The sequence below is a fragment of the Rutilus rutilus genome (assembly GCF_951802725.1).
Source record: "Rutilus rutilus genome assembly, chromosome: 1".
In the NCBI taxonomy this organism is placed as follows: domain Eukaryota; kingdom Metazoa; phylum Chordata; class Actinopteri; order Cypriniformes; family Leuciscidae; genus Rutilus; species Rutilus rutilus.
This window is the reverse complement of record NC_140209.1, coordinates 33199882-33221199: the sequence shown is the minus strand read 5'-3', so window position 1 is coordinate 33221199 and position 21318 is coordinate 33199882. Positions and strand designations below refer to the sequence as shown.

At 35.2% G+C, this 21318-nt stretch overlaps 2 protein-coding genes across 5 annotated transcripts in view; both read left to right on the top strand.

The window, feature by feature from the left end:
- The first annotated feature begins 101 nt into the window (after positions 1-101).
- LOC311289850 (vascular cell adhesion protein 1) lies at positions 102-15503 on the top strand. Of its 2 annotated transcripts, XR_014627230.1 has the most exons (13): positions 102-320; positions 1931-2173; positions 2275-2604; positions 7021-7263; positions 7365-7694; positions 10438-10680; positions 11527-11781; positions 11886-12215; positions 12329-12565; positions 12663-12890; positions 12979-13233; positions 13415-13799; positions 14502-15503. XR_014627230.1 is itself a non-coding variant. In XM_084408096.1 (12 exons), the coding sequence occupies exons 1-12, from the start codon at positions 266-268 to the stop codon at positions 13582-13584; spliced, it is 2919 nt and encodes a 972-aa protein (XP_084264222.1). In that variant the 5' UTR covers positions 102-265; the 3' UTR covers positions 13585-13840. The 2 variants fall into 2 exon arrangements, 1 of the variants encoding a protein (XP_084264222.1); XM_084408096.1 differs by lacking the exon at positions 14502-15503 and having other exon boundaries at positions 13415-13840.
- An 82-nt stretch (positions 15504-15585) lies between these two features.
- trip10a (thyroid hormone receptor interactor 10a) overlaps positions 15586-21318 on the top strand; it is a 30823-nt gene continuing 25090 nt past the window's right edge. For 2 of the 3 annotated variants that reach the window (XM_084408132.1, XM_084408131.1), the window contains exon 1: positions 15615-15863. In XM_084408132.1, coding sequence (XP_084264258.1) covers positions 15840-15863 — 24 coding nt within the window. In that variant the 5' untranslated portion in view covers positions 15615-15839. Of the gene's footprint in view, positions 15864-21318 lie in introns of all 3 variants that reach the window. The other variant, XM_084408133.1, reaches the window with a different exon arrangement.

Sequence of the window (21318 nt, the reverse complement as noted above, 5' to 3'; positions counted from 1 at the left end):
AAAACTTCTATTTTTTTCTTTATTCCTTGGAAACGGTCTGCGTCAAATTATTTAAAAAAAAAACATTGCCTCACATTTGTGGGTTTCCTCTTTTAAAATGTGAGTCTGTGCAGGATTTCCTGTTCAATTGCCAGCTTCTTAGATGCATCACACCATGCTTTTGACAGTTAGAAGAAAATAAATCCTTTTCAACAGCAATCATCCATCTATCATCCATCTCTGGCATTACCGCTTCATCACTGCCAATCGTTTGCTTGTGCCGACAATGCTTCTGCTTCAACGGTTGATAGGTCTCTTGCTGATCACTTTGGTTCATGGCGGTAAGTTCTCACCATTTTGTCTTTCTGTGGTTTCAGTCATGTCTTTAAGCTCTATCATGGCTAAAAGGCCAAAAAGTCCTCCTGGGACAGAGTTCATAGTGTTTGTAACCCTGTTTCTTTCATGTCTTTGTAGCCCGATTTCTACCAAAACCAAATCTGTTATTCTTGAGATGGTCTCATCTGATTTTGTTGGATCAGCATTTTCTTTTACATATAAAAATGTTTTAAAGCTATGGCACTTTGCAAAGTGTTCCATCTGATTTTATCTGAGAGATGATATTAGTTTCTAAAGCCAGGAGATCCAACTATCCAAAAGCTTCTTTTTAACTTTTGAATGATTTTGAAGGGTGTGCCAGTTGTTAAGTCTCTGAACAGAAACTGTAGCACATGCAGTCAGTCCTTCAAGTAGTTTTCACACTTCTAACGCCCAAACGTTGAACACATTTTGACATTTGTTTTTCTTCTGTACTCTGAACATATGAATGAGATAATTTCATTAACTTTTATAGAAACTGAATATTGTTTAAATTAGTAAGTAGATTTTTTTTTTAGATTGATACAGTTATGGTCTTTTGAATTATTTTTATGGCATCATTTAAAGGCATTCAAAAGGTCGGTAGATGGTTGTTTCCCAGCTTATTAGAAAAAATAGCACACCTCTGCTCAACAAACCACATGATTTGTCAATAATGTTTGATGGATATTAATATCTCTGAACTGCAGGGTTATTTACGTACCAAGGAGTAAGATTTAGAGTAGTGGGTGGTTTGTTCCCTAGCCATAGGTATGAGCAAAAGATAAGCTAATGCTTGCCTTAAAAACCACTATAAACACACCAAACCACTGCAGTCAAATGACTCATCTCATCACAGACGAAATAAAGTGTGGAAGAAATTTAATATGTTTGCATTTTCTTATATTCATAGAATCTTAGAAATATGACGATAATCAGATGAATGTAGTGTCGATACATACCCTCATGAATATACGTATGTGTATGTCCTTGACCTTGTATATGACCTGACAAAAGTTAATGTGACTGAATGAATGAGAGTCTCCATTCAAGGGTGTAATATGATTAAATATTATAGACAAATCTAAACAATATGTTAGTTATGGCTAAGATGTATCTTGATGCAGCCTCGGTAAAACAACCTTGGGGGAGGAACAACTATAAAGAATGAAGGATACCCCCCACTCGTTGTCACACTCTGCAGGCACTTTGTGTGACTGCTGACCTTATTTATAAGGTATAATTGTTATAGATAATTGATACCTGTTTGTCTCTTATTCAGTATTAGAAAATTGTTTGCCACCACAGAAGTCATACTGATTTAGAATGACATGAGGTGTATAAACTGTTACTGTATATGCTGTTCTTCTCTTTGGGTAAATACAAGCCACACGATTCATGAAATGTGAATGCTAAATTCTGGATGTTTAACAGATTTTGTCACATCAAGCATAAAAAAGTCTGTAGCAGAGTCAATTAGGCGTTCAGTTTGCGTAATGTTTGTTTACAGCTTTACTAAATCTTTAATGAACTCTAATACTACTTTTCACATAAATCAGTTTTATCAGAATGCACTGTCTTCGTTCTCTTTTGACAGACTGCCCCATTTCCCTCAACCCTCCTGAGGTGGTGGTTCAATATGAAGCTTCATTCTCAGTGAACTGCTCCACTTCCATGACAGATGATTTTGTCTTGAGTTGGGAGGCATCTGATGACACACTGGAAAACATTGGAGAAATCTCCAAAAGTGGTGATGTTACAAACTGGGAGATGCAACTAACTTGTCACATTTTCTCCAATGAAACTCAGTGTTCACAGAATCTCTCATTTATTGTTTACAGTGAGTTTTTTTTTTTTTTTTTTTAAATCATGCAAAACTAATTATTTTCTGGAATTCACTCAGGATTGTGGAAATCAATAGCTCTAAAATCTGTTCCACAGAGACTCCAGACAGTGTGTCCATCAGCACTGTGAATCACACCGGACCAATGATGGAGGGAAACCAGTATGAGCTCCAGTGTGACGTTCTCAATGTGGCTCCTGTACAGTATCTCACTGTCAACTGGTACAAAGGACAGACTCTGGTGAACCAAACCATCTTCACTGACACCATCAAGACTCCAGTCAATAAAACATCTAAACTCCTGATCCGTCCAGACAGAGCTGATGATGGAGCTCAGTACTGGTGTGAAGCAAAGCTGGAACTGGGAGAAGAAGGACCTCGACCTCCTCCAACAGCCCAATCAGAACATCTCAACATTACTGTATATTGTAAGTAAGATCCATCAGTTTCTATTATTAATCTTTTAGGAACATCTGTTGTCCAAATCAGACTTTAGGTTGTAGCACTTACCATGTGACACTGTGGCTGTATCCGAAATCGCACACTTCCCTACAATATAGTTGGTGAAAACAGTATATGGCCCAAGAAGTATACACTAACGGTCAAAAGTTTTAGATCAGTAAGATTTTTAATATTTTTAAAAGAAGTATCTTTTGCTCACCAAGACTGCATTTATTAGATTAAAAATATAAATAAAAACAGTCATATTGTGAAATATTATTACAATTTAAAACAGCTGTTTTCTATGTGAATATATAAGTGTAATTTATTCCTGTGATCAAAGATGAATTTTCAGCATCATTACTCCAGTCTTCAGTGTCACATGATCCTTCAGAAATCATTCTAATATAATGATTTGATGATCAAGAAAAATGTATGATAATTATCAATGTTGAAAACAGTTTTTTACATTTTTATTTCATGATGCTATGATGAATAGAAAGTTCAAAAGAACAGCATTTATCTGAAATGGAAAGCTTTTGTAACATTAAACACTACCCTTCAAAAGTTTGGGGTCAGTAAGAATTTTAATTTTATTTTTGGGGGAAAGAAATAAAATAAATCAATACTTTTATTCATCAAGGATGAGTTAAACTGATCAAAAGTTACAGTAAAGACATTTATAATGTTAGAAAATATTCTATTTTAAATAAATGCTGTTCTTTTGAACTTTCTATTCATCAAATAATTTTGAAAAAACAATTGTACACAACTGTTTTCAACATTCACTCAAAAAAAAAATGATGTTGGCTTTATTAAAAAAATGTATGTCAACAGGTTCCACATAACTGGGTTACGTTAAACTAACATAATTTGTTCATGTAACTTTAACATCATGGAATTAAGTCATTCTAAGCGACCCAAATTAAGTAGTCTCAAAGAGAATTTTTAAAGGCTTCCTGACATGATTCAGGTGTTTCAGGAGTATCCATTAATATTTCATTTATTTTTGTGACACATAATTAAATTGATAGATTATAGCTAGCTATTTGCTAGCAGTAGCACATATTATCATCTAAGATTTACATGCTCTTTCAACCAAAGCAGTTGTAAGTAACAAAATCAGTCCACAGCCAAACAAAATGCTCCACTCTTCTCCACAATGGTAACACGCTGTAATTTAAATGGTTCTAATAATTCCAATGTAATTGACCATTAAACACAATTACACACTATCAAGTCTTCCCCTTTTCTCATTTTCTCAAAAAAAAACATAAAATAACACTTAATTTTAATTAATTAAGTCACTTAATTCAACCATTTGCAAAGCATGCTGGGAACTAACAAGCACCGTCCAGTTTCAGTTAATGCAACACAAATCATTCATGCAATCCAACTCAAACGGATTAAGTAAACTTAAATTTTATATATATTTAAAGGGATAGTTCACCCAAAAATGAAAATTCTGTCAGTAATTACACTGAAAAAAATGATTTATTGACTTAGTAGAATTTACTAAAAAAAATTATGTTAATTGGTTCCACATAATTGATTTTAGCTAGATTTAAACAAATGCATTACGTTGAACTAAGTTCAGCTTAATGCATTTGTTTAAATGTAGCTAAAATCAATTGTGTGGAACCACTTACGATAAAAACATTTAGTAAATTCAATGAATTTACTGAAATCATTGAATTTACAAAAAAAAAATTATCATAAGTGGTTCCACACAATTGATTTTAGCTACATTTAAACAAATGCATTAAGCTGAACTTAGTTCAACGTAATGCATTTGTTTAAATCTAGCTAAAATCAATTATGTGGATCCAATTAACATAATTTTTTTTAGTAAATTTAACTAGTCAATGAATCATTTTTTTCAGTGTACTCACCCTCATGTTGTTCCAACCGCGTAAGACCTTCGTTCATCTTCGGAACACAAATTAAGATATTTTTGATGAAATCTGAGCCTTGTCTCACTCCTCCATAGGCTGCTAGGTGGCCCAAACTTGCTGGCCCAGAAAAGTTATTAAAGAGATCGTTAATATAGTCCAAGTGACTCCAGTGGCTCAATCTTAAGTATATCAAGCGACGAGAATACTTTTTGTGCGCAAAAACAAACAAAAATAACGACTTTATTCCACTATTCATTTCCTTCTCTCTCGACCTCTAGTTGGTTCACGTAGTGTTTTTGCGCAGCGCGTCTGTGTTACACGTCACCACGTAGGCTCACTATTGGCCGACGCTGGTCATGTGTGTGATGCGTGATTACGTATAACACAGACGCGCAGCGCAAAAACACTACGAGGCCCAGAGAGAAGGAAATGAATAGTGGAATAAAGTCGTTATTTTTGTTTGTTTTTGCGCACAAAAAGTATTTTCGTCGCTTGATATACTTAAGATTGAGCCACTGTATTGGACTATATTAACGATCTCTTTAATAACTTTTCTGGGCCAGCAAGTTTGGGCCACCTAGCAGCCTATGTAGGAGTGAGACAAGGCTCAGATTTCATCAAAAATATCTTAATTTGTGTTCTGAAGATGAACGAAGGTCTTACGCGGTTGGAACAACATGAGGGTGAGTAATTACTGACAGAATTTTCATTTTTGGGTGAACTATCCCTTTAAGCAGATTGAACACAATCAAATTAAGTTAGGGCAAAATGGCAGTTGGCGTCGCACTATACTGCCACCCTCTGGATGTAAGAATTTTTTACTTAACATAAATGGTTTGTGTTTAGTAGGGATGTAACAATATATCGTGTCACAATATATCGCAATACAAAAATGCAACAATATGTATCGTGGATAGTGACAATATGTATCGTGGATAGTTCACCCAAAATAAAAATTACCCTGTGAGAAAATATTTATGTTTTCAGAGTCAGTACTACATTAAACTACAATATATTATGTATAGTAATGGGGGAATATTAGTGGGTCCTGATAATGCTTATGTTACCAGTAAAAAGTGGCCTAGGTTATTTTAAATATATCTAGCCAGTGACAGAGTGCAAGCATATTCGTCTAAAATAATTCTGTATTTTCAGGTTCAGAATCATGAATATATTTATTCTGGTGTCCCCATTGTCCAAGCCTATTCATTTACACCCACAATGTTATATCAAATTTAGCATTTAATCAACAGTACATTTTTTTCTTAACCTTTTATTATATGTCTTGGAGTATCGCAATAATATCGTATCGTGAGTTCAGTATCGTGATATGTATCGAATCGTGAAATTAGGGTATCGTTACACCCCTAGTGTTTAGACAACGCATTAGGATTTTGTAGAGTTAAGTTGAGATATAATTACGTGGACCTTAATAGAAAAAAAAAACATTTAAAGTCAACAAACACAATTATTATAAGTAAACTGAATATAAATATATTATGTCAAGTGCACAAAATAGTGTTGAAAATAATAATGAATGTTTTTTGAGCATAAAATCAGCATATTAGAATGATTTCTGAAGGATCATGTGACACTGAAGACTGGAGTAATGATGTTGAAAATTCACCTTTCATCTGAGGAATAAATTACATTTTAAAATATATTAACCCATTTAATCCCACCGGTCACAATAGTGACCGTAAAAAAATGTTTCATTTCTAAGACTATAAAAATGTTACTGAATGATCTATCAATGCATTTCCAGCAGATATTGAAATAATAAAGGGTCTCAATGAAATATGTGCAGTGTCGCATGTTTACTGTAAATTGTCACATGACCAGAGCTGTTTATTTCCTGTTTGCGCCAAGAGAAAAGGATGGCAGCAAGAAAGCTCCCAAAGAAAAGGGTGGTAAAGTATGTTAACATAAAGATAGGACATAGATTTTTGGTACATATCATGTTTAAGGTGTCTAGTATTGATATATGCATTTGCAATTACTCAACTTTGTTTAATGTGGTCATAGCACTCACAAACATGTCAACGGCAACAATAGTGACCAGTGGGATAACCCATTGTATCTACATACTAATACACATAGGCTAACTGTTCTACCTTACTTTGTGTGACTGCTGACCTTATTTATAAGGTATAATTGTTATAGATAATTGATACCTGTTTGTCTCTTATTCAGTATTAGAAAATTGTTTGCCACCACAGAAGTCATACTGATTTAGAATGACATGAGGTGTATATACTGTTACTGTATATGCTGTTCTTCTCTTTGGGTAAATACAAGCCACACGATTCATGAAGTGTGAATGCTAAATTCTGGATGTTTAACAGATTTTGTCACATCAAGCATAAAAAAGTCTGTAGCAGAGTCAATTAGGCGTTCAGTTTGCGTAATGTTTGTTTACAGCTTTACTAAATCTTTAATGAACTCTAATACTACTTTTCACATAAATCAGTTTTATCAGAATGCACTGTCTTCGTTCTCTTTTGACAGACTGCCCCATTTCCCTCAACCCTCCTGAGGTGGTGGTTCAATATGAAGCTTCATTCTCAGTGAACTGCTCCACTTCCATGACAGATGATTTTGTCTTGAGTTGGGAGGCATCTGATGACACACTGGAAAACATTGGAGAAATCTCCAAAAGTGGTGATGTTACAAACTGGGAGATGCAACTAACTTGTCACATTTTCTCCAATGAAACTCAGTGTTCACAGAATCTCTCATTTATTGTTTACAGTGAGTTTTTTTTTTTTTTTTTTTAAATCATGCAAAACTAATTATTTTCTGGAATTCACTCAGGATTGTGGAAATCAATAGCTCTAAAATCTGTTCCACAGAGACTCCAGACAGTGTGTCCATCAGCACTGTGAATCACACCGGACCAATGATGGAGGGAAACCAGTATGAGCTCCAGTGTGACGTTCTCAATGTGGCTCCTGTACAGTATCTCACTGTCAACTGGTACAAAGGACAGACTCTGGTGAACCAAACCATCTTCACTGACACCATCAAGACTCCAGTCAATAAAACATCTAAACTCCTGATCCGTCCAGACAGAGCTGATGATGGAGCTCAGTACTGGTGTGAAGCAAAGCTGGAACTGGGAGAAGAAGGACCTCGACCTCCTCCAACAGCCCAATCAGAACATCTCAACATTACTGTATATTGTAAGTAAGATCCATCAGTTTCTATTATTAATCTTTTAGGAACATCTGTTGTCCAAATCAGACTTTAGGTTGTAGCACTTACCATGTGACACTGTGGCTGTATCCGAAATCGCACACTTCCCTACAATATAGTTGGTGAAAACAGTATATGGCCCAAGAAGTATACACTAACGGTCAAAAGTTTTAGATCAGTAAGATTTTTAATATTTTTAAAAGAAGTATCTTTTGCTCACCAAGACTGCATTTATTAGATTAAAAATATAAATAAAAACAGTCATATTGTGAAATATTATTACAATTTAAAACAGCTGTTTTCTATGTGAATATAAAGTTAAGTGTAATTTATTCCTGTGATCAAAGATGAATTTTCAGCATCATTACTCCAGTCTTCAGTGTCACATGATCCTTCAGAAACCATTCTAATATAATGATTTGATGATCAAGAAAAATGTATGATAATTATCAATGTTGAAAACAGTTTTTTACATTTTTATTTCATGATGCTATGATGAATAGAAAGTTCAAAAGAACAGCATCTATCTGAAATGGAAAGCTTTTGTAGGGGCAGTCATGGCCTAGTGGTTAGGGAGTTGGACTGGTAACTCAAAGGTTGCTGGTTCAATTCCAGAGCCGGTGGGAAATGACTGAGGTGCCCTTGAGCAAGGCACCTAACCCCTAATTGCTCCCCGGGCGCCACACAAAGGCTGCCCGCTGCTCTGGGTGTGTGTATCCACGTTTGCAGTGTGTGTGTTAACTACTCACTACTCTGCTCCTAATGTGTGTGCATTAACTTGGATGGGTTAAATGCAGAGGTCAAATTCCAAGTATGGGTTACCATACTTGGCCGTCACGTGTCACTTTCACTTTCACTTTCACTTAAACACTACCCTTCAAAAGTTTGGGGTCAGTAAGAATTTTAATTTTATTTTTGGGGGAAAGAAATAAAATAAATCAATACTTTTATTCATCAAGGATGAGTTAAACTGATCAAAAGTTACAGTAAAGACATTTATAATGTTAGAAAATATTCTATTTTAAATAAATGCTGTTCTTTTGAACTTTCTATTCATCAAATATTGTACACAACTGTTTTCAACATTCACTCAAAAAAAATTATATTATATGTTGGCTTTAATTCATTTTTTTTATGTCAACAGGTTCCACATAACTGGGTTACGTTAAACTAACATAATTTGTTCATGTAACTTTAACATCATGGAATTAAGTCATTTTAAGCGACCCAAATTAAGTAGTCTCAAAGATAATTTTTAAAGGCTTCCTGACATAATTCATATGTTTCAAGAGTATCCATTAATATTTCATTTATTTTTGTGACACATAATTAAATTGATAGATTATAGCTAGTTATTTGCTAGCAGTAGCACATATTATCATCTAAGATTTACATGCTCTTTCAACCAAAGCAGTTGTAAGTAACAAAATCAGTCCACAGCCAAACAAAATGCTCCACTCTTCTCCACAATGGTAACACACTGTCATTTAAATGGTTCTAATAATTCCAATGTAATTGACCATTAAACACAATTACACACTATCAAGTCTTCCCCTTTTCTCATTTTCTCAAAAAAACATAAAATAACACTTAATTTTAATTAATTAAGTCACTTAATTCAACCATTTGCAAAGCATGCTGGGAACTAACAAGCACCGTCCAGTTTCAGTTAATGCAACACAAATCATTCATGCAATCCAACACAAACGGATTAAGTAAACTTAAATTTTATATATATTTAAGCAGATTGAACACAATCAAATTAAGTTAGGGCAAAATGGCAGTTGGCGTCGCACTATACTGCCACCCTCTGGATGTAAGAATTTTTTACTTAACATAAATGGTTTGTGTTTAGACAACGCGTTAGGATTTTGTAGAGTTAAGTTGAGATATAATTACGTGGACCTTAATAGAAAAAAAAACATTTAAAGTCAACAAACACAATTATTATAAGTAAACTGAATATAAATATATTATGTCAAGTGCACAAAATAGTGTTGAAAATAATAATGAATGTTTTTTGAGCATAAAATCAGCATATTAGAATGATTTCTGAAGGATCATGTGACACTGAAGACTGGAGTAATGATGTTGAAAATTCACCTTTCATCTGAGGAATAAATTACATTTTAAAATATATTAAATTAGAAAACAATCATTTTAAATTGTCATAATATTTCACAATATTACTGTTTTTTTTTATTTATTTTTTTTTTATCAAATAAATTCAGGCTTGGTGAGCAGAAGAGACTTATTTTAAAAACATAAAAAATCGTACCGATCTAAAACTTTTGACCAGTAGTGTATGTCTGAATTCACAGTACTCACTAAAGAGTAGACAAAAAGTGTGCATACGATAGACACTTTACTATCCCATGAGGCCACAGGAGAGGATTTGTTAATGGCGGTGAAGCGACAAAACTGACGCTGGTCATGTGATAATGACATTATGGCAAATGTAGCTCATCCAAATTACATTCGTACTATACACACATTCATACTATAGAAAATACTTTTTTGGTGGCCATGAAGTAAATACTTAATCAAAATAAGTACCTACTCATGAAGAGACTATGCGATTTCAGACACAGCCAGTGTGTAACTCTTTCTTGTTAAATTTCTAAATTTTGTTGGTTTTGTTACAAGATTAAAATGAATATGGATTAACACAAGAAATTTAAGATGCAGATATGCAAAACCTCTAAAACAGTTTTTTTCTCCTTCTTGCAGTTAAACCGATCATCAATGAGACCAAACTGCCCTCCATAGTGTCTGTGTTTCGAGGATACCCAGTGGTGATAGTTTGTGAAGCCGAGGGAAACCCAAAACCAACAATCAGCTGGAGTGTCAACACAACTGATATAGTTTATAGTGAAACTCTTACTATAACAGATTCAACACCTGAGGATCTGCTCTGCATTGCAAAAAATTCTGTTGGCAGCACCACCAGACGTGTAAAAGTGTCCATACAAGGTAACTATTTCTATTATTTTCCATTCTAAGTGAGTTAATTTAATTGATAATTTCCAACAGCTGTTTCAGTTTTCTTCAGAAATACTGACAGTAATACTAAAGAAAGGAACTGTTTTTTTTTTTATTATTGTAGGCTTACACATTTTTTTGTGTGTTTGTCTGATATAAAAAAATATATATTTATTTGAGAATGGTCCGCTTAAATATATATTTTTTGAGAGTGGTCCGAAACTACTTTTTTAAGCAATAGGGACAGACCGGATACATATATAGGGCTATACAGGCATCTGGTTGCACGATGGTATTACATATGATTTTCTTTGGTTCTCACATCAGATGGCGGAAATCTGCCTTCAGTGCATTGGATATTGAACACATTTGCTCTGTTTTTAACTTAATCACTGTATTAATTGAAAATAATATGAAAATTTATTTCTAATATTTCTATTATTTTATATAGGAATACATGTGCAGGTGAATATTGTCTAGTAAAATGAAATCCCCTCAAAAATAATTTTTTTAATTAAAAAAAGATATATTATTGAAACAAATTGTAGTACATCCGTTTAATTAAAAAACAAAAAAAATCGATTTTGACCGCTGAGGATCATAAGTGTGTGAGGAACACCACATAGTTAAAAGACACGTAATGCCCTGCATCTTGTGTTATTTAATGTGTTCAATATAATTGGCTCCTAAAGCATTACTATTTTATTGCTCACACTTTGCTAAGGAAAAGTTTTTTTTTATCACTAGATAGATGAGTGAGTGCCCAAACTGATTATAAATGATGCTGTTATTCTGTGATAGAGATTAATTAGTTTTCAATCACATCCAATTCTATAGACAGCGACTGTCCAGTTCAGCTCAACCCACAGAGAGTTGTTGTGAAGTTTGGCGGTCCTGTTTCAGTCGACTGCAGCACTTATGTCCAGCATAGAGGGTTGGGATGGGAAGCCAGTGAGGGACCAGTGCCCATGACCAGAGCCAGTCTGATCACATGGAGAGTGCCAGAACTGAGAGAATGGGGCATAGAGCCATCCTGCTACATAAACTATAATAAGCCACAGTGTGAAGTGAATCTCCCAGTGACTATTTACAGTGAGTTTCTCTGTTATTGATATTGTTATATTTTCCTTCTCAGAAATGTCTAATGTATGTACATTGATGACTGCAGATATCAGTGTGTATATCTTCCTCCACAGAGACTCCAGACAGTGTGTCCATCAGCACTGTGAATCACAACAGACCAATGATGGAGGGAAACCAGTATGAGCTCCAGTGTGACGTTCTCAATGTGGCTCCTGTACAGTATCTCACTGTCAACTGGTACAAAGGACAGACTCTGGTGGATCAAACCATCTTCAATGACACCATCAAGACTCCAGTCAGTAAAACATCTAAACTCCAGATCCGTCCAGACAGAGCTGATGATGGAGCTCAGTACTGGTGTGAAGCAAAGCTGGAACTGGGAGAAGAAGGACCTCAACCTCCTCCAACAGCCCCATCAGATCCTCTCAACATTATTGTATATTGTAAGTAAACAAAATATTGTTTTTATCTCCATCCTCCACACATGTAAAAAAGCTCGAAATGCTCTTAAAATACACCGATAAGTATGTTCTATGTTTCCAATGTCCTTTTTCAGATAAGCCAACAATTAAACATTGTCAGGACTGGTTTCCAACGGCAGGGACCTCCTTGAATTCATATCCATATTCTCTTGTGGGTAACCCTCATCCAGCCATCACTTGGAGACGCAAATCATCACTAGGCCAACTCAATGCTTCTATGCTTCTTAACACATATGATTCTGACCAATATGAAATCATTGCCAGTAATGAACATGGCAATTCCACGTGTATCATAAACATCACAGTGGAGTGTAAGTGTGAGAGTTCCTCTGCGTTAAAACCTGATGTTTTGTGTCTCTGATTGTCTTTCTGTTATCAAATTTTAAAAACATTTTCTCACAAAAATAGACTCTCCAAAGCTGAAGTGCAGTGAGAGCTACAAAGTAAAAGAGAAAACACCCTTCCAAAGTCCTTGTGTAGCTGATGGATTACCAAAGCCTGATGTCTCCTTCTACAAAAATGGAACACGTATCGAGCTTCCCTTCCATCCCAAATGGAATGATAATGGCTCGTATCTATTAACTGCAAGTAACAAACATGGAACTGCGAATTCTACATTCGTTCTAACTATCCTGTGTACGAAAAAAATTTCTTCAATACGTTATATATTTCTTTAACAACCTTTGACAGAAATAAAAAAGACAATGTTCTACTTCCAACACAGATGCCCCAGTGTTTCATGCCAGCCAAGACAAGTTTGTTGTGGCTGAAGACAGCGATATAACCCTAGAGTGCGATTCGTCTGGTAACCCAGAGCCTGAAATGTGGTGGAGCTTTAACAATAAGACCATCTCCACTAGGGGGCGCCCAATCACCTACAACATCACGAAAGCCACGTCTACCAGTGCTGGAGTTTATACATGCAGTGCCAAGAATAAAATTGGACGTCAGGACAAGACCTTCGAAGTGGAGATAAGAGGTTAGGGCTAAGACTGTGATAATAATCTGATATTTATTCCCCATGCCGTGAGATATTAACAGATTTTGGTTATGTGATATTTTACTGTTGAGTCACCACAAAAAGAATGTTATGCTAAATATTTTGAGTTTTTTATTAGATCTTTATTAACTGAACCTACATTTTGCTTTTTCCTTTCTAGGCAACCCTCCTAACTACATTCCAATTGTTATAGCGGTTGTTCCACTGCTTGTTATAATCATCGCATTACTTATCTATCTGTGGATAAAGAAAAAATCAACTGGAAGCTATCAAATACAGCCAGTGAATCAGTATGAAATGCGTCCGTTAAACAATGGAGGCGAAAGCTAACAATGAACAAAGATGATATTGCCTATTGAACATCATTCATATTACATATATTCAATAAAAACGGGTGGGAAATCTATTCCCCAGTTTCACAGACAAGGCTTAAACTACTACCAGACTAAAATGCATTATTGAGCTGTTTTAACTGACAGCAACTTGCACTGGCATATCTAGGCTACAGTACCAGTCAAAAGTTTGGAAACATTACTATTTTTAATGTTTTTGAAAGAAGTCTCTTATGCTCATCAAGTCTGCAGTTAAAAAAATAATAATAATAAAAAAAAAAAACGGTAATATTATGAAATATTATTACAATTTAAAATAATGGTTCTCTTTTTTAATATACTTTAAAATGTAATTTATTTTTGTGATGCAAAGCTGAATTTTCATCAGCAAGTACTCCAGTCTTTGGTGTCTTATGATCCTTCAGAAATCATTCTAATATGCTGATTTATGATCAATGTTGGAAACAGTTGTGTTGCTTAATATTTTTTTTATAACCTGAGATACTTTTTTCAGGATTATTTGATGAATAAAAAGTTAAAAAGAACTGTATTTATATAGAATAGAAATCTTTTGTAACAATATACACTACCGTTTTAACGATTAACGATTTATATTGTTAGAAATGTTTTTATTTTGAATAAATGCTGTTTTTATGAATAAATGCTGTTAACGTTTTACTCATCAATGAATCCCGAAAAAAGTATTCCAAAATAATATATTAAACAGCACAACTGTTTCCATCATTGATAATAACTGAGTATCAAATCATCATATTAGAATCATTTCTGAAGGATCATAAGACACCAAAGACTGGAGTACTTGCTGATGAAAATTCAGCTTTGCATCACAAAAATAAATTACATTTTAAAATATATTAAAAAAGAGAACCATTATTTTATTTTTTTTAACTGCAGGCTTGATGAGCATAGAGGCTTCTTTCAAAAACATTAAAAATAGTAATGTTTCCAAACTTTTGACTGGTACTGTAAGTCAGTGCCATTGTTTTGTCTCAAGATTAACACCAGTAATGTTTTTTTTTTTTCTCTGATGCACGTTTATAAAAGCTACTTAAATGCCCTAATTGAATCTTAATCTTAACCCTGTCTGTGAAACCGGGCCTTCAATGTGTAAAAGCTCATAGCAGCATGCGCTGTCACGTGTGTATGTGTCAGTGTCAAAGAAGAATGTCTTGGATGATAAAAAAAGAAACGTTTAAAACGTATCAAGTTATCAAACTAAATGTTTTCCTGTATGTTGGTTAGCCTATGCCACACTAAATATTATTTGCTATACAGAAAAGTGTTACCCACTATTTTGTGAGATTGTGGGTTTAAAGTTGGGTTAATAGCCTGCGTGAAACGAAAACATATCTTGTGTGTTACATAACTTATTACAATTGTTAGAAATGTTTATGTATAAATGCAGATCTGTAGTTGAATTCTGTATTGGCAGATAGTAATATGCCTATTTTGTTCTTTAATAATGATGCAATAAAGGATCAAAAGACTGTACAAAACGTTTTGAAATAGAATCATATTTTTAAGCAAACTTAATTTGCAGATTTGAAAAAGAATAATAAAGAAAGATCAAACTACTTACATACTACATACTACTTTTAACTAAAGCCCAACAAAAATGAACAAGTTACTCTTAAAAACATATTAATTAGAAGAATATTCAAGTTATATTATTGAGTGACTTGACTTTTTTTTTAGGTATTTTTGCATGGCTTCATATATTCAAACTAGATAACTGACCATTAAATTATATCAGCTTACACAGGCCTAGATACAGTATAAAAAGCTTTATTTAGATTAATAAAATGAATGGAAAATGGTTTCAGGATGTATGTTTTGATTGATTGTTGACCTGTGGTGGGAATGTTTTAATAAAGGTGTTATATGTTCATAAACGTCCCCTCTGTTTTGAAGTTCTCTCACTCCGTCTGTTGATCGACATGCAGTCTGAAAACTGGAAACTGGATCCGGCGGCTCCTTTAAGAATTAGGGATCTGGGAGTGACGCGGCAATGAAATCCAGTTGATCCTTCTCTTGCTCAGCAACGAAAAGTATTTGTGCCGCCACAAAGTAGCTCGCGCTGGAGAACCATACCGATTTGTTCTGTGTTTCGCGTGAATGTGGGGAAAAGATATGAGTCGCTTTCTTTGATCCTAATTTGAACATCTGTTACTCTCGTAAATTGGGATAACTTTTCAGGCTAATAGAGGAGGGAAAGTGGTAGGAGAGCTGAACATGGACTGGGGCACTGAGCTTTGGGTAAGTTCGGAGGATAAACTCTGTTTTGTGTTTAATTTTTCTGTTTCAGAAAGTCCGAGTCCGATTCAATGACACCGATGAACTTCTCGATTAAATACATGGGCGTAAGCGTGATTTATGACAATTGTTTTTTTTTTGTTTTTTTTTGCAAACTGGAAGAAGATAAATGCACGAAAAGACTATCTGGCAGATTGTGAAACAGATTTATGACCAAATTTTTCGAACTACACGATTGTCATCATGTAATTCGATTAATTGCCACGTTTAATGTGAACATCCGCTCTAACACAAAGTTGAGCAGAATCACAGCAGCAACAACAACAGTATCGCCGTTAACTTCATATAACCAGAGTCGGCCCAGTCACCGTCTACAATCTCTATTTAACATTGATGTATACACAGCCTACATACATTACTACATAAACATTATTTGTTATGTTTTTGAAAGAAGTCTCTTATGCTCATCAATCCTGCATTTATTTGATAAAAAATACAGAAAAACGCTAATATTGTGATATATTATTACAGTTTAAATGAATGCTTTTCTATTTTAATATACTTTAAAATATAATTTATTTCTGTAATGCAAAACTGAATTTTCAGCAGCCATTACTCCAGTCTTTAGTGTCACATGATCCTTCAGAAATCATTCTAATATGATGATTTCATTCTCAGTTATTATCAATGTTGGAAACAGTTGTGCTGCTTAATATTTTCTTGGAACCTGTGATACTTTTTTCAGGATTCATTGATGAATAAAAAGTTCAAAAGAACAGCATTTTTTCAACATGGGAATCTTTTCTAACAATATAAATCTGTACTATCACTTTTTTAAAATAAATTTAACACATCCTTGCTGAATAAAAGTATTAATTTCTTTAAAATAAAAAAAATGCTGACCCCAAACTTTTGAACGGTAGAGTATATTGTTACAAAAGATTTATATTTTAAATAAATGCTGTTCTTTTTTAACTTTTTATTCATCGACGAATCCTGAGAAAAGTATCACAGGTTATGAAAATTAGGCTTTTAAGCAGCACAACTGTTTCCAACATTGATAATAAATCAGCATATTAGAATGATTTCTGAAGATTCATGTGACACTGAAGACTGGAGTAACGGCTGATGAAAATTCAGCTTTGCATCACAGAAATAAATTATATTTTAAAAGTATGTTAAAATAGAAAACCATTATTTTAAATTATTATATTTCACAATATTACTGTTTTTACTGTATTTCTGACCAAATAAATGAAGGCTTGATGAGCATAAATATTATAATTTTTTCCGGTACTGAATGCATATGCATGTATACATACAAACATGTATACATACATGCATATATACATCTACGTATGTATCCATCCATTTTTTGTTTGGGGAGATAGTTGTTTATTCAATAAGACATGAGTGAACTATAACCAACAACTTTAACCATAAATGTCACTATTTTGTGTTTAGTGGCCTACTCTGTTTTCTTGTCTTAGTCTCTGGCTGTCTTGTAAAGATGTTTTGGCTTCGTTTATCTGCTCAGACAGGCTTAATCGTCTCCTGCTAATGGGAATTGCTAGCTGATTATTCATCATTTCTGTTGCTTGATTTGAATGTTTTCTGTAGATTTGGAGATTAGTTTAATAAACAGTCCCTGTCTATCAGTATCACCTGACAACGAGGAGCTCTTGAATTGATGATCTTTATTTAGTTAGACAAATTGCATTTGTTTTTGTTCACAATTATCCGCTACACATCAGTCTTGTCACCCGAAGCACTTTCACAAAGGTGGAAATAGTTTAGAGAAATTGTCAGTGCTTGTTTCTGATTGCATCATCATCAGCTGTGTTTCATCCTGCCTGTTTTAGTTCTCGCGTTGCCATCACATTATGTCCCGTCTGCACAGAGGTTCCCACCTCTTTCGACAAGAGACAGATTTTGCACAGACCCTTCCACATGCCTGCAGTGTTGCAAATGGAGCGTTGCTCTGAAATGGGTGGAGATTGTTTGACCTCATTGCTGTTGTTGCTCCCCTTAGGCCTCTGTCCGCTGTCCCCTTTCCATCTTCTACTGCACCAGCCTAATTAGTTTTGCCCTAATTTCATAAAAACACATCACTTCACGTTGCTGTTTATTTTGTGGTCCGCTTCACTAGAAAGTTTCCCTTTTGCGTGCTTTTTGAGGGATGCTACTTTCAACCCGGGAAATTACAGTAGTTTCATCTTCTGTAGTAGACAGAAGTGAAAGTTGGTGTTTGTGTGGACTTGTTTCTCAGCTTGAGGCGGTCCAGGTGGGAAGGGCATTCGCTGGTTTTCATAAGTCTGGCTTTGGTTTACCGTCACTCTTAGCAATGTCTAACCTAATTGGTTTTGGTTGGGTTAGTCATTAAGTGCCATTCCCATGGCTACACTGTGGCATCTGTCCACTCCTTTGCTGTTAAGCCACTTGCTATTTTTGGCAGCTCGAGATTTCAGATGTGTACCGATGGGAGTGTGGAGGATTTTTGTTGATTTGAATTCTTTCTGCATTTCTTGAAATGAGAAATGCCACACAACAGGCTCCTTATAAGTCATAAGAGCATGACGAAGGACAGCGGTATTTCGCTGTGTACTCTCGTCTCTTGGAGGCTGTAGACTGCTGCTCTCTGCTCAGGCTGGGAGAATAGCTTTGGTTTGCACTATGGGGAGGAGGAGTTAATGATAGCAGTAAAGTACAAGAGGAGGGGTCAAGACTGGGCCGAATACAGTGCTACGGATAAGAGGAACCCTGCTGTAAATTGTGCTCAGGACTGTTTTTATAGATTGACTGGATGTTTGCAGAGGGAATCTCTGTTGGTTTAAAGATTGTGATGATAGCAGTTGGTGTGAAGTTTGATTGAAGCCACCGCTGATTCAAATCAGGGGAGTTGTTTCAGTGCATTAGCTACAGCCATGACCTAATAGTATTGGCGATGGCATAAATGTAGTTTTTCGCAAAGTTTGCTGCTTCAGTTGTCGTGCTGTTGATGAAATTGTTCAGATTGTATCAGATGCTCTTTAAATAATTGCAAAAAGCATAATTGACCCCCAAAAAATAATAATTTAGGCCTAACTTTATCACAAAAACCCACATTTCACTGTTTTTTGGCCCTGGCTCAAAATGACCAGAGTATCATCAGCACATGGGAAAGTGTGAACGAGCAATAATCAGGTGAACTCACTCTATCATTCTGTTTGGATTATAAGAGCAGACTGATGGTTATAAACGGAAGGAGGAAATGCTTCCAATCACAGTGTTGGTTACTTCCCCCCCCCCCCAAAAAAGATGTGTAGCCATCCCATCATTGCTTTGCATGAAAGTGGCCTCACATGCAAGGAAATTGCTGCAAAGAATATTGCACTTGAAAGAACCATTGACTGAATCAATAACTCTTTCCACACTAGCGTTTTTAGAAAAAGTTGCCAGCCACCGCCAGCGTTTTTTGATCATTTTCACAACAATTTCAGAATGTTTTGTTGTATGAATATCTGAACATGCCATGTATCAAAAGAAAGAACAAAGCCTCTGCTTTTAAACAATTTTCATTCTAGCTTAATGCATTCTTTTTTTCCATCAAAAAGCTAAATTTTGAGCAAAAAGTTGATCCAGTGATTTCATCCAGATCTGATTCAGAACGATGATCAAAACATAGATGGAATAGATCGAGTCCATCAACACCCCTAATGCTTGCACAGTCCCAAAGCTCGTCCTGGGTCGACATTTCATTCAGTAACATTAGGCAGTTTTGGTTTATATTCTGTTTAATGTTGTTGATCGTGTTATTTTACATGTGCATCTGCTTGCATATGATATCGCTCGTTTCTGCATCTTTCTCGCACATGTTTTGATTAGGAGATTCAGTACTCTTTCAGAAGATGCGTTATAGCGCTCCCTACCGATTAACAGCGAAAGCACGGAAAGCAGGAAAATTCTATCAATGGCAGGGGATAGAGTTAAAAACTTCAAGGAGAGGTGTTCAGTTCAACTGCAGTGAAAACGGCTTTAGGACGTCCCAGAGTGTCCAGCAAGCGCCGGGACCGTCTCCTCCTGAGGATTCGGGTATGGAATCCTGTCACCACCGGTGCAGAGCTGCTCAATATTGGGCATGAGTGAGTGCATCTGCACACACAGTGAGGCCAAGACTTTGGACAACGGCCTGGTGTCAAGAAGAGCAGCAAAGGAGCCACTTCTCTCCAAGAAAAACATCAGTGACAGACTGAAATTCACAAGGACTGGACAGCAGGGTTATTTTCTCTGATGAACTTTCTTCCAACTATTTGGGACATCTGAAAATCAACCAACTGTGCGCAGAAGGTGAACGCTACCGTGAGTCCTGTGTCGTACCAACAGTGAAGCATGCTGAGACCTTCCATGTGTGGGGCTGCTTTTTATCCAAGGGAATGGGATCTTTCAAAATTTTGCCCAAAAACACTGCCAGGGATAAATAATGGTATCAAAACATCCTGCAAGAGCTACTTCTACGACACAGGTGCAATTTGGTGTGATTAAGCACCATAATTAATATGTTAAGCACCTTGTCACAAGGCAAGAGTAATAATGAAATGGATCAGAGATCATTACATTGAAATTTTAACCTGTGGTCAGTCCTCAAAAGGTGAGTGGAAAAGCGAAGCCCACAAATTGCGATCAACTCCGAGCACTAATAAGGCAAGGCTTAACGGTATAAGCCTAACAGTCAGGATTTGGCCCAGAAGCTGATTTCCAGCATGTCAGAGTGAATTGCAGAGGTTATGAAGAAGAACACTGTAAATATTGACTCTTTGCATATGTTGAATGCTTTTGCCAATAAGAACCTTAAAAGCTTATGAAGTGCTTAAGTTTTACTGTAGATATAGTAACGTAAAAACCAAAATCTACAAATACTGAAGCAGCAAACTTTGCGAAACACAAAATGTATGCCACTGGCTGTGTACTGCTGGCCACGGCTGTACATTAAAGGTTTAGTTGAACCATCTTCGAAACAAAAATTATTATTTCTGTCCATGAATCCAAAAATCGTTGTACTTTTTGAAGTTAAAAAATGTTGATTACTGTATGCTTAGATTTTCAATAGGCATACAAGTTATGAGAAAATATATTAAAATATCTTTGTTTCCAATGATTACCAAAAGTCTGTAATCTATGACTTGATTTTAATGTAAATTATGACACAATGAAATGTTTGGTGCGAACAAATCCTTTAGCATTTAAATTTTCTTCTGTGAATTTCATTGAAATGCCCATTATATTTCACCCAAAAAGAAAAAAGTATATAATAAATTACATAAAACGTAGCCTATTTTTAAGACAATTGAGATATTTTAAAAGATTATTTCCTTTTTATTGAACCCCCAAATTCACAGTAGCCTACTGTAATGCAAAAAAAGGTCCAATACTATAAAAACATATCAAGCCAAGGCAATCGAGAGTTTAAGGAAAAATATAA

Excerpts from the sequence above, each read along its gene's own strand:
- LOC311289850 (XM_084408096.1), top strand. The coding sequence starts at position 266 with ATGCTTCTGCTTCAACGGTTGATAGGTCTCTTGCTGATCACTTTGGTT. Across the intron at positions 11,782-11,885 it reads TCTCCCAGTGACTATTTACA|AGACTCCAGACAGTGTGTCC; the intron begins GTGAGTTTCTCT and ends CTTCCTCCACAG. Across the intron at positions 12,891-12,978 it reads ATTCGTTCTAACTATCCTGT|ATGCCCCAGTGTTTCATGCC; the intron begins GTACGAAAAAAA and ends CTTCCAACACAG.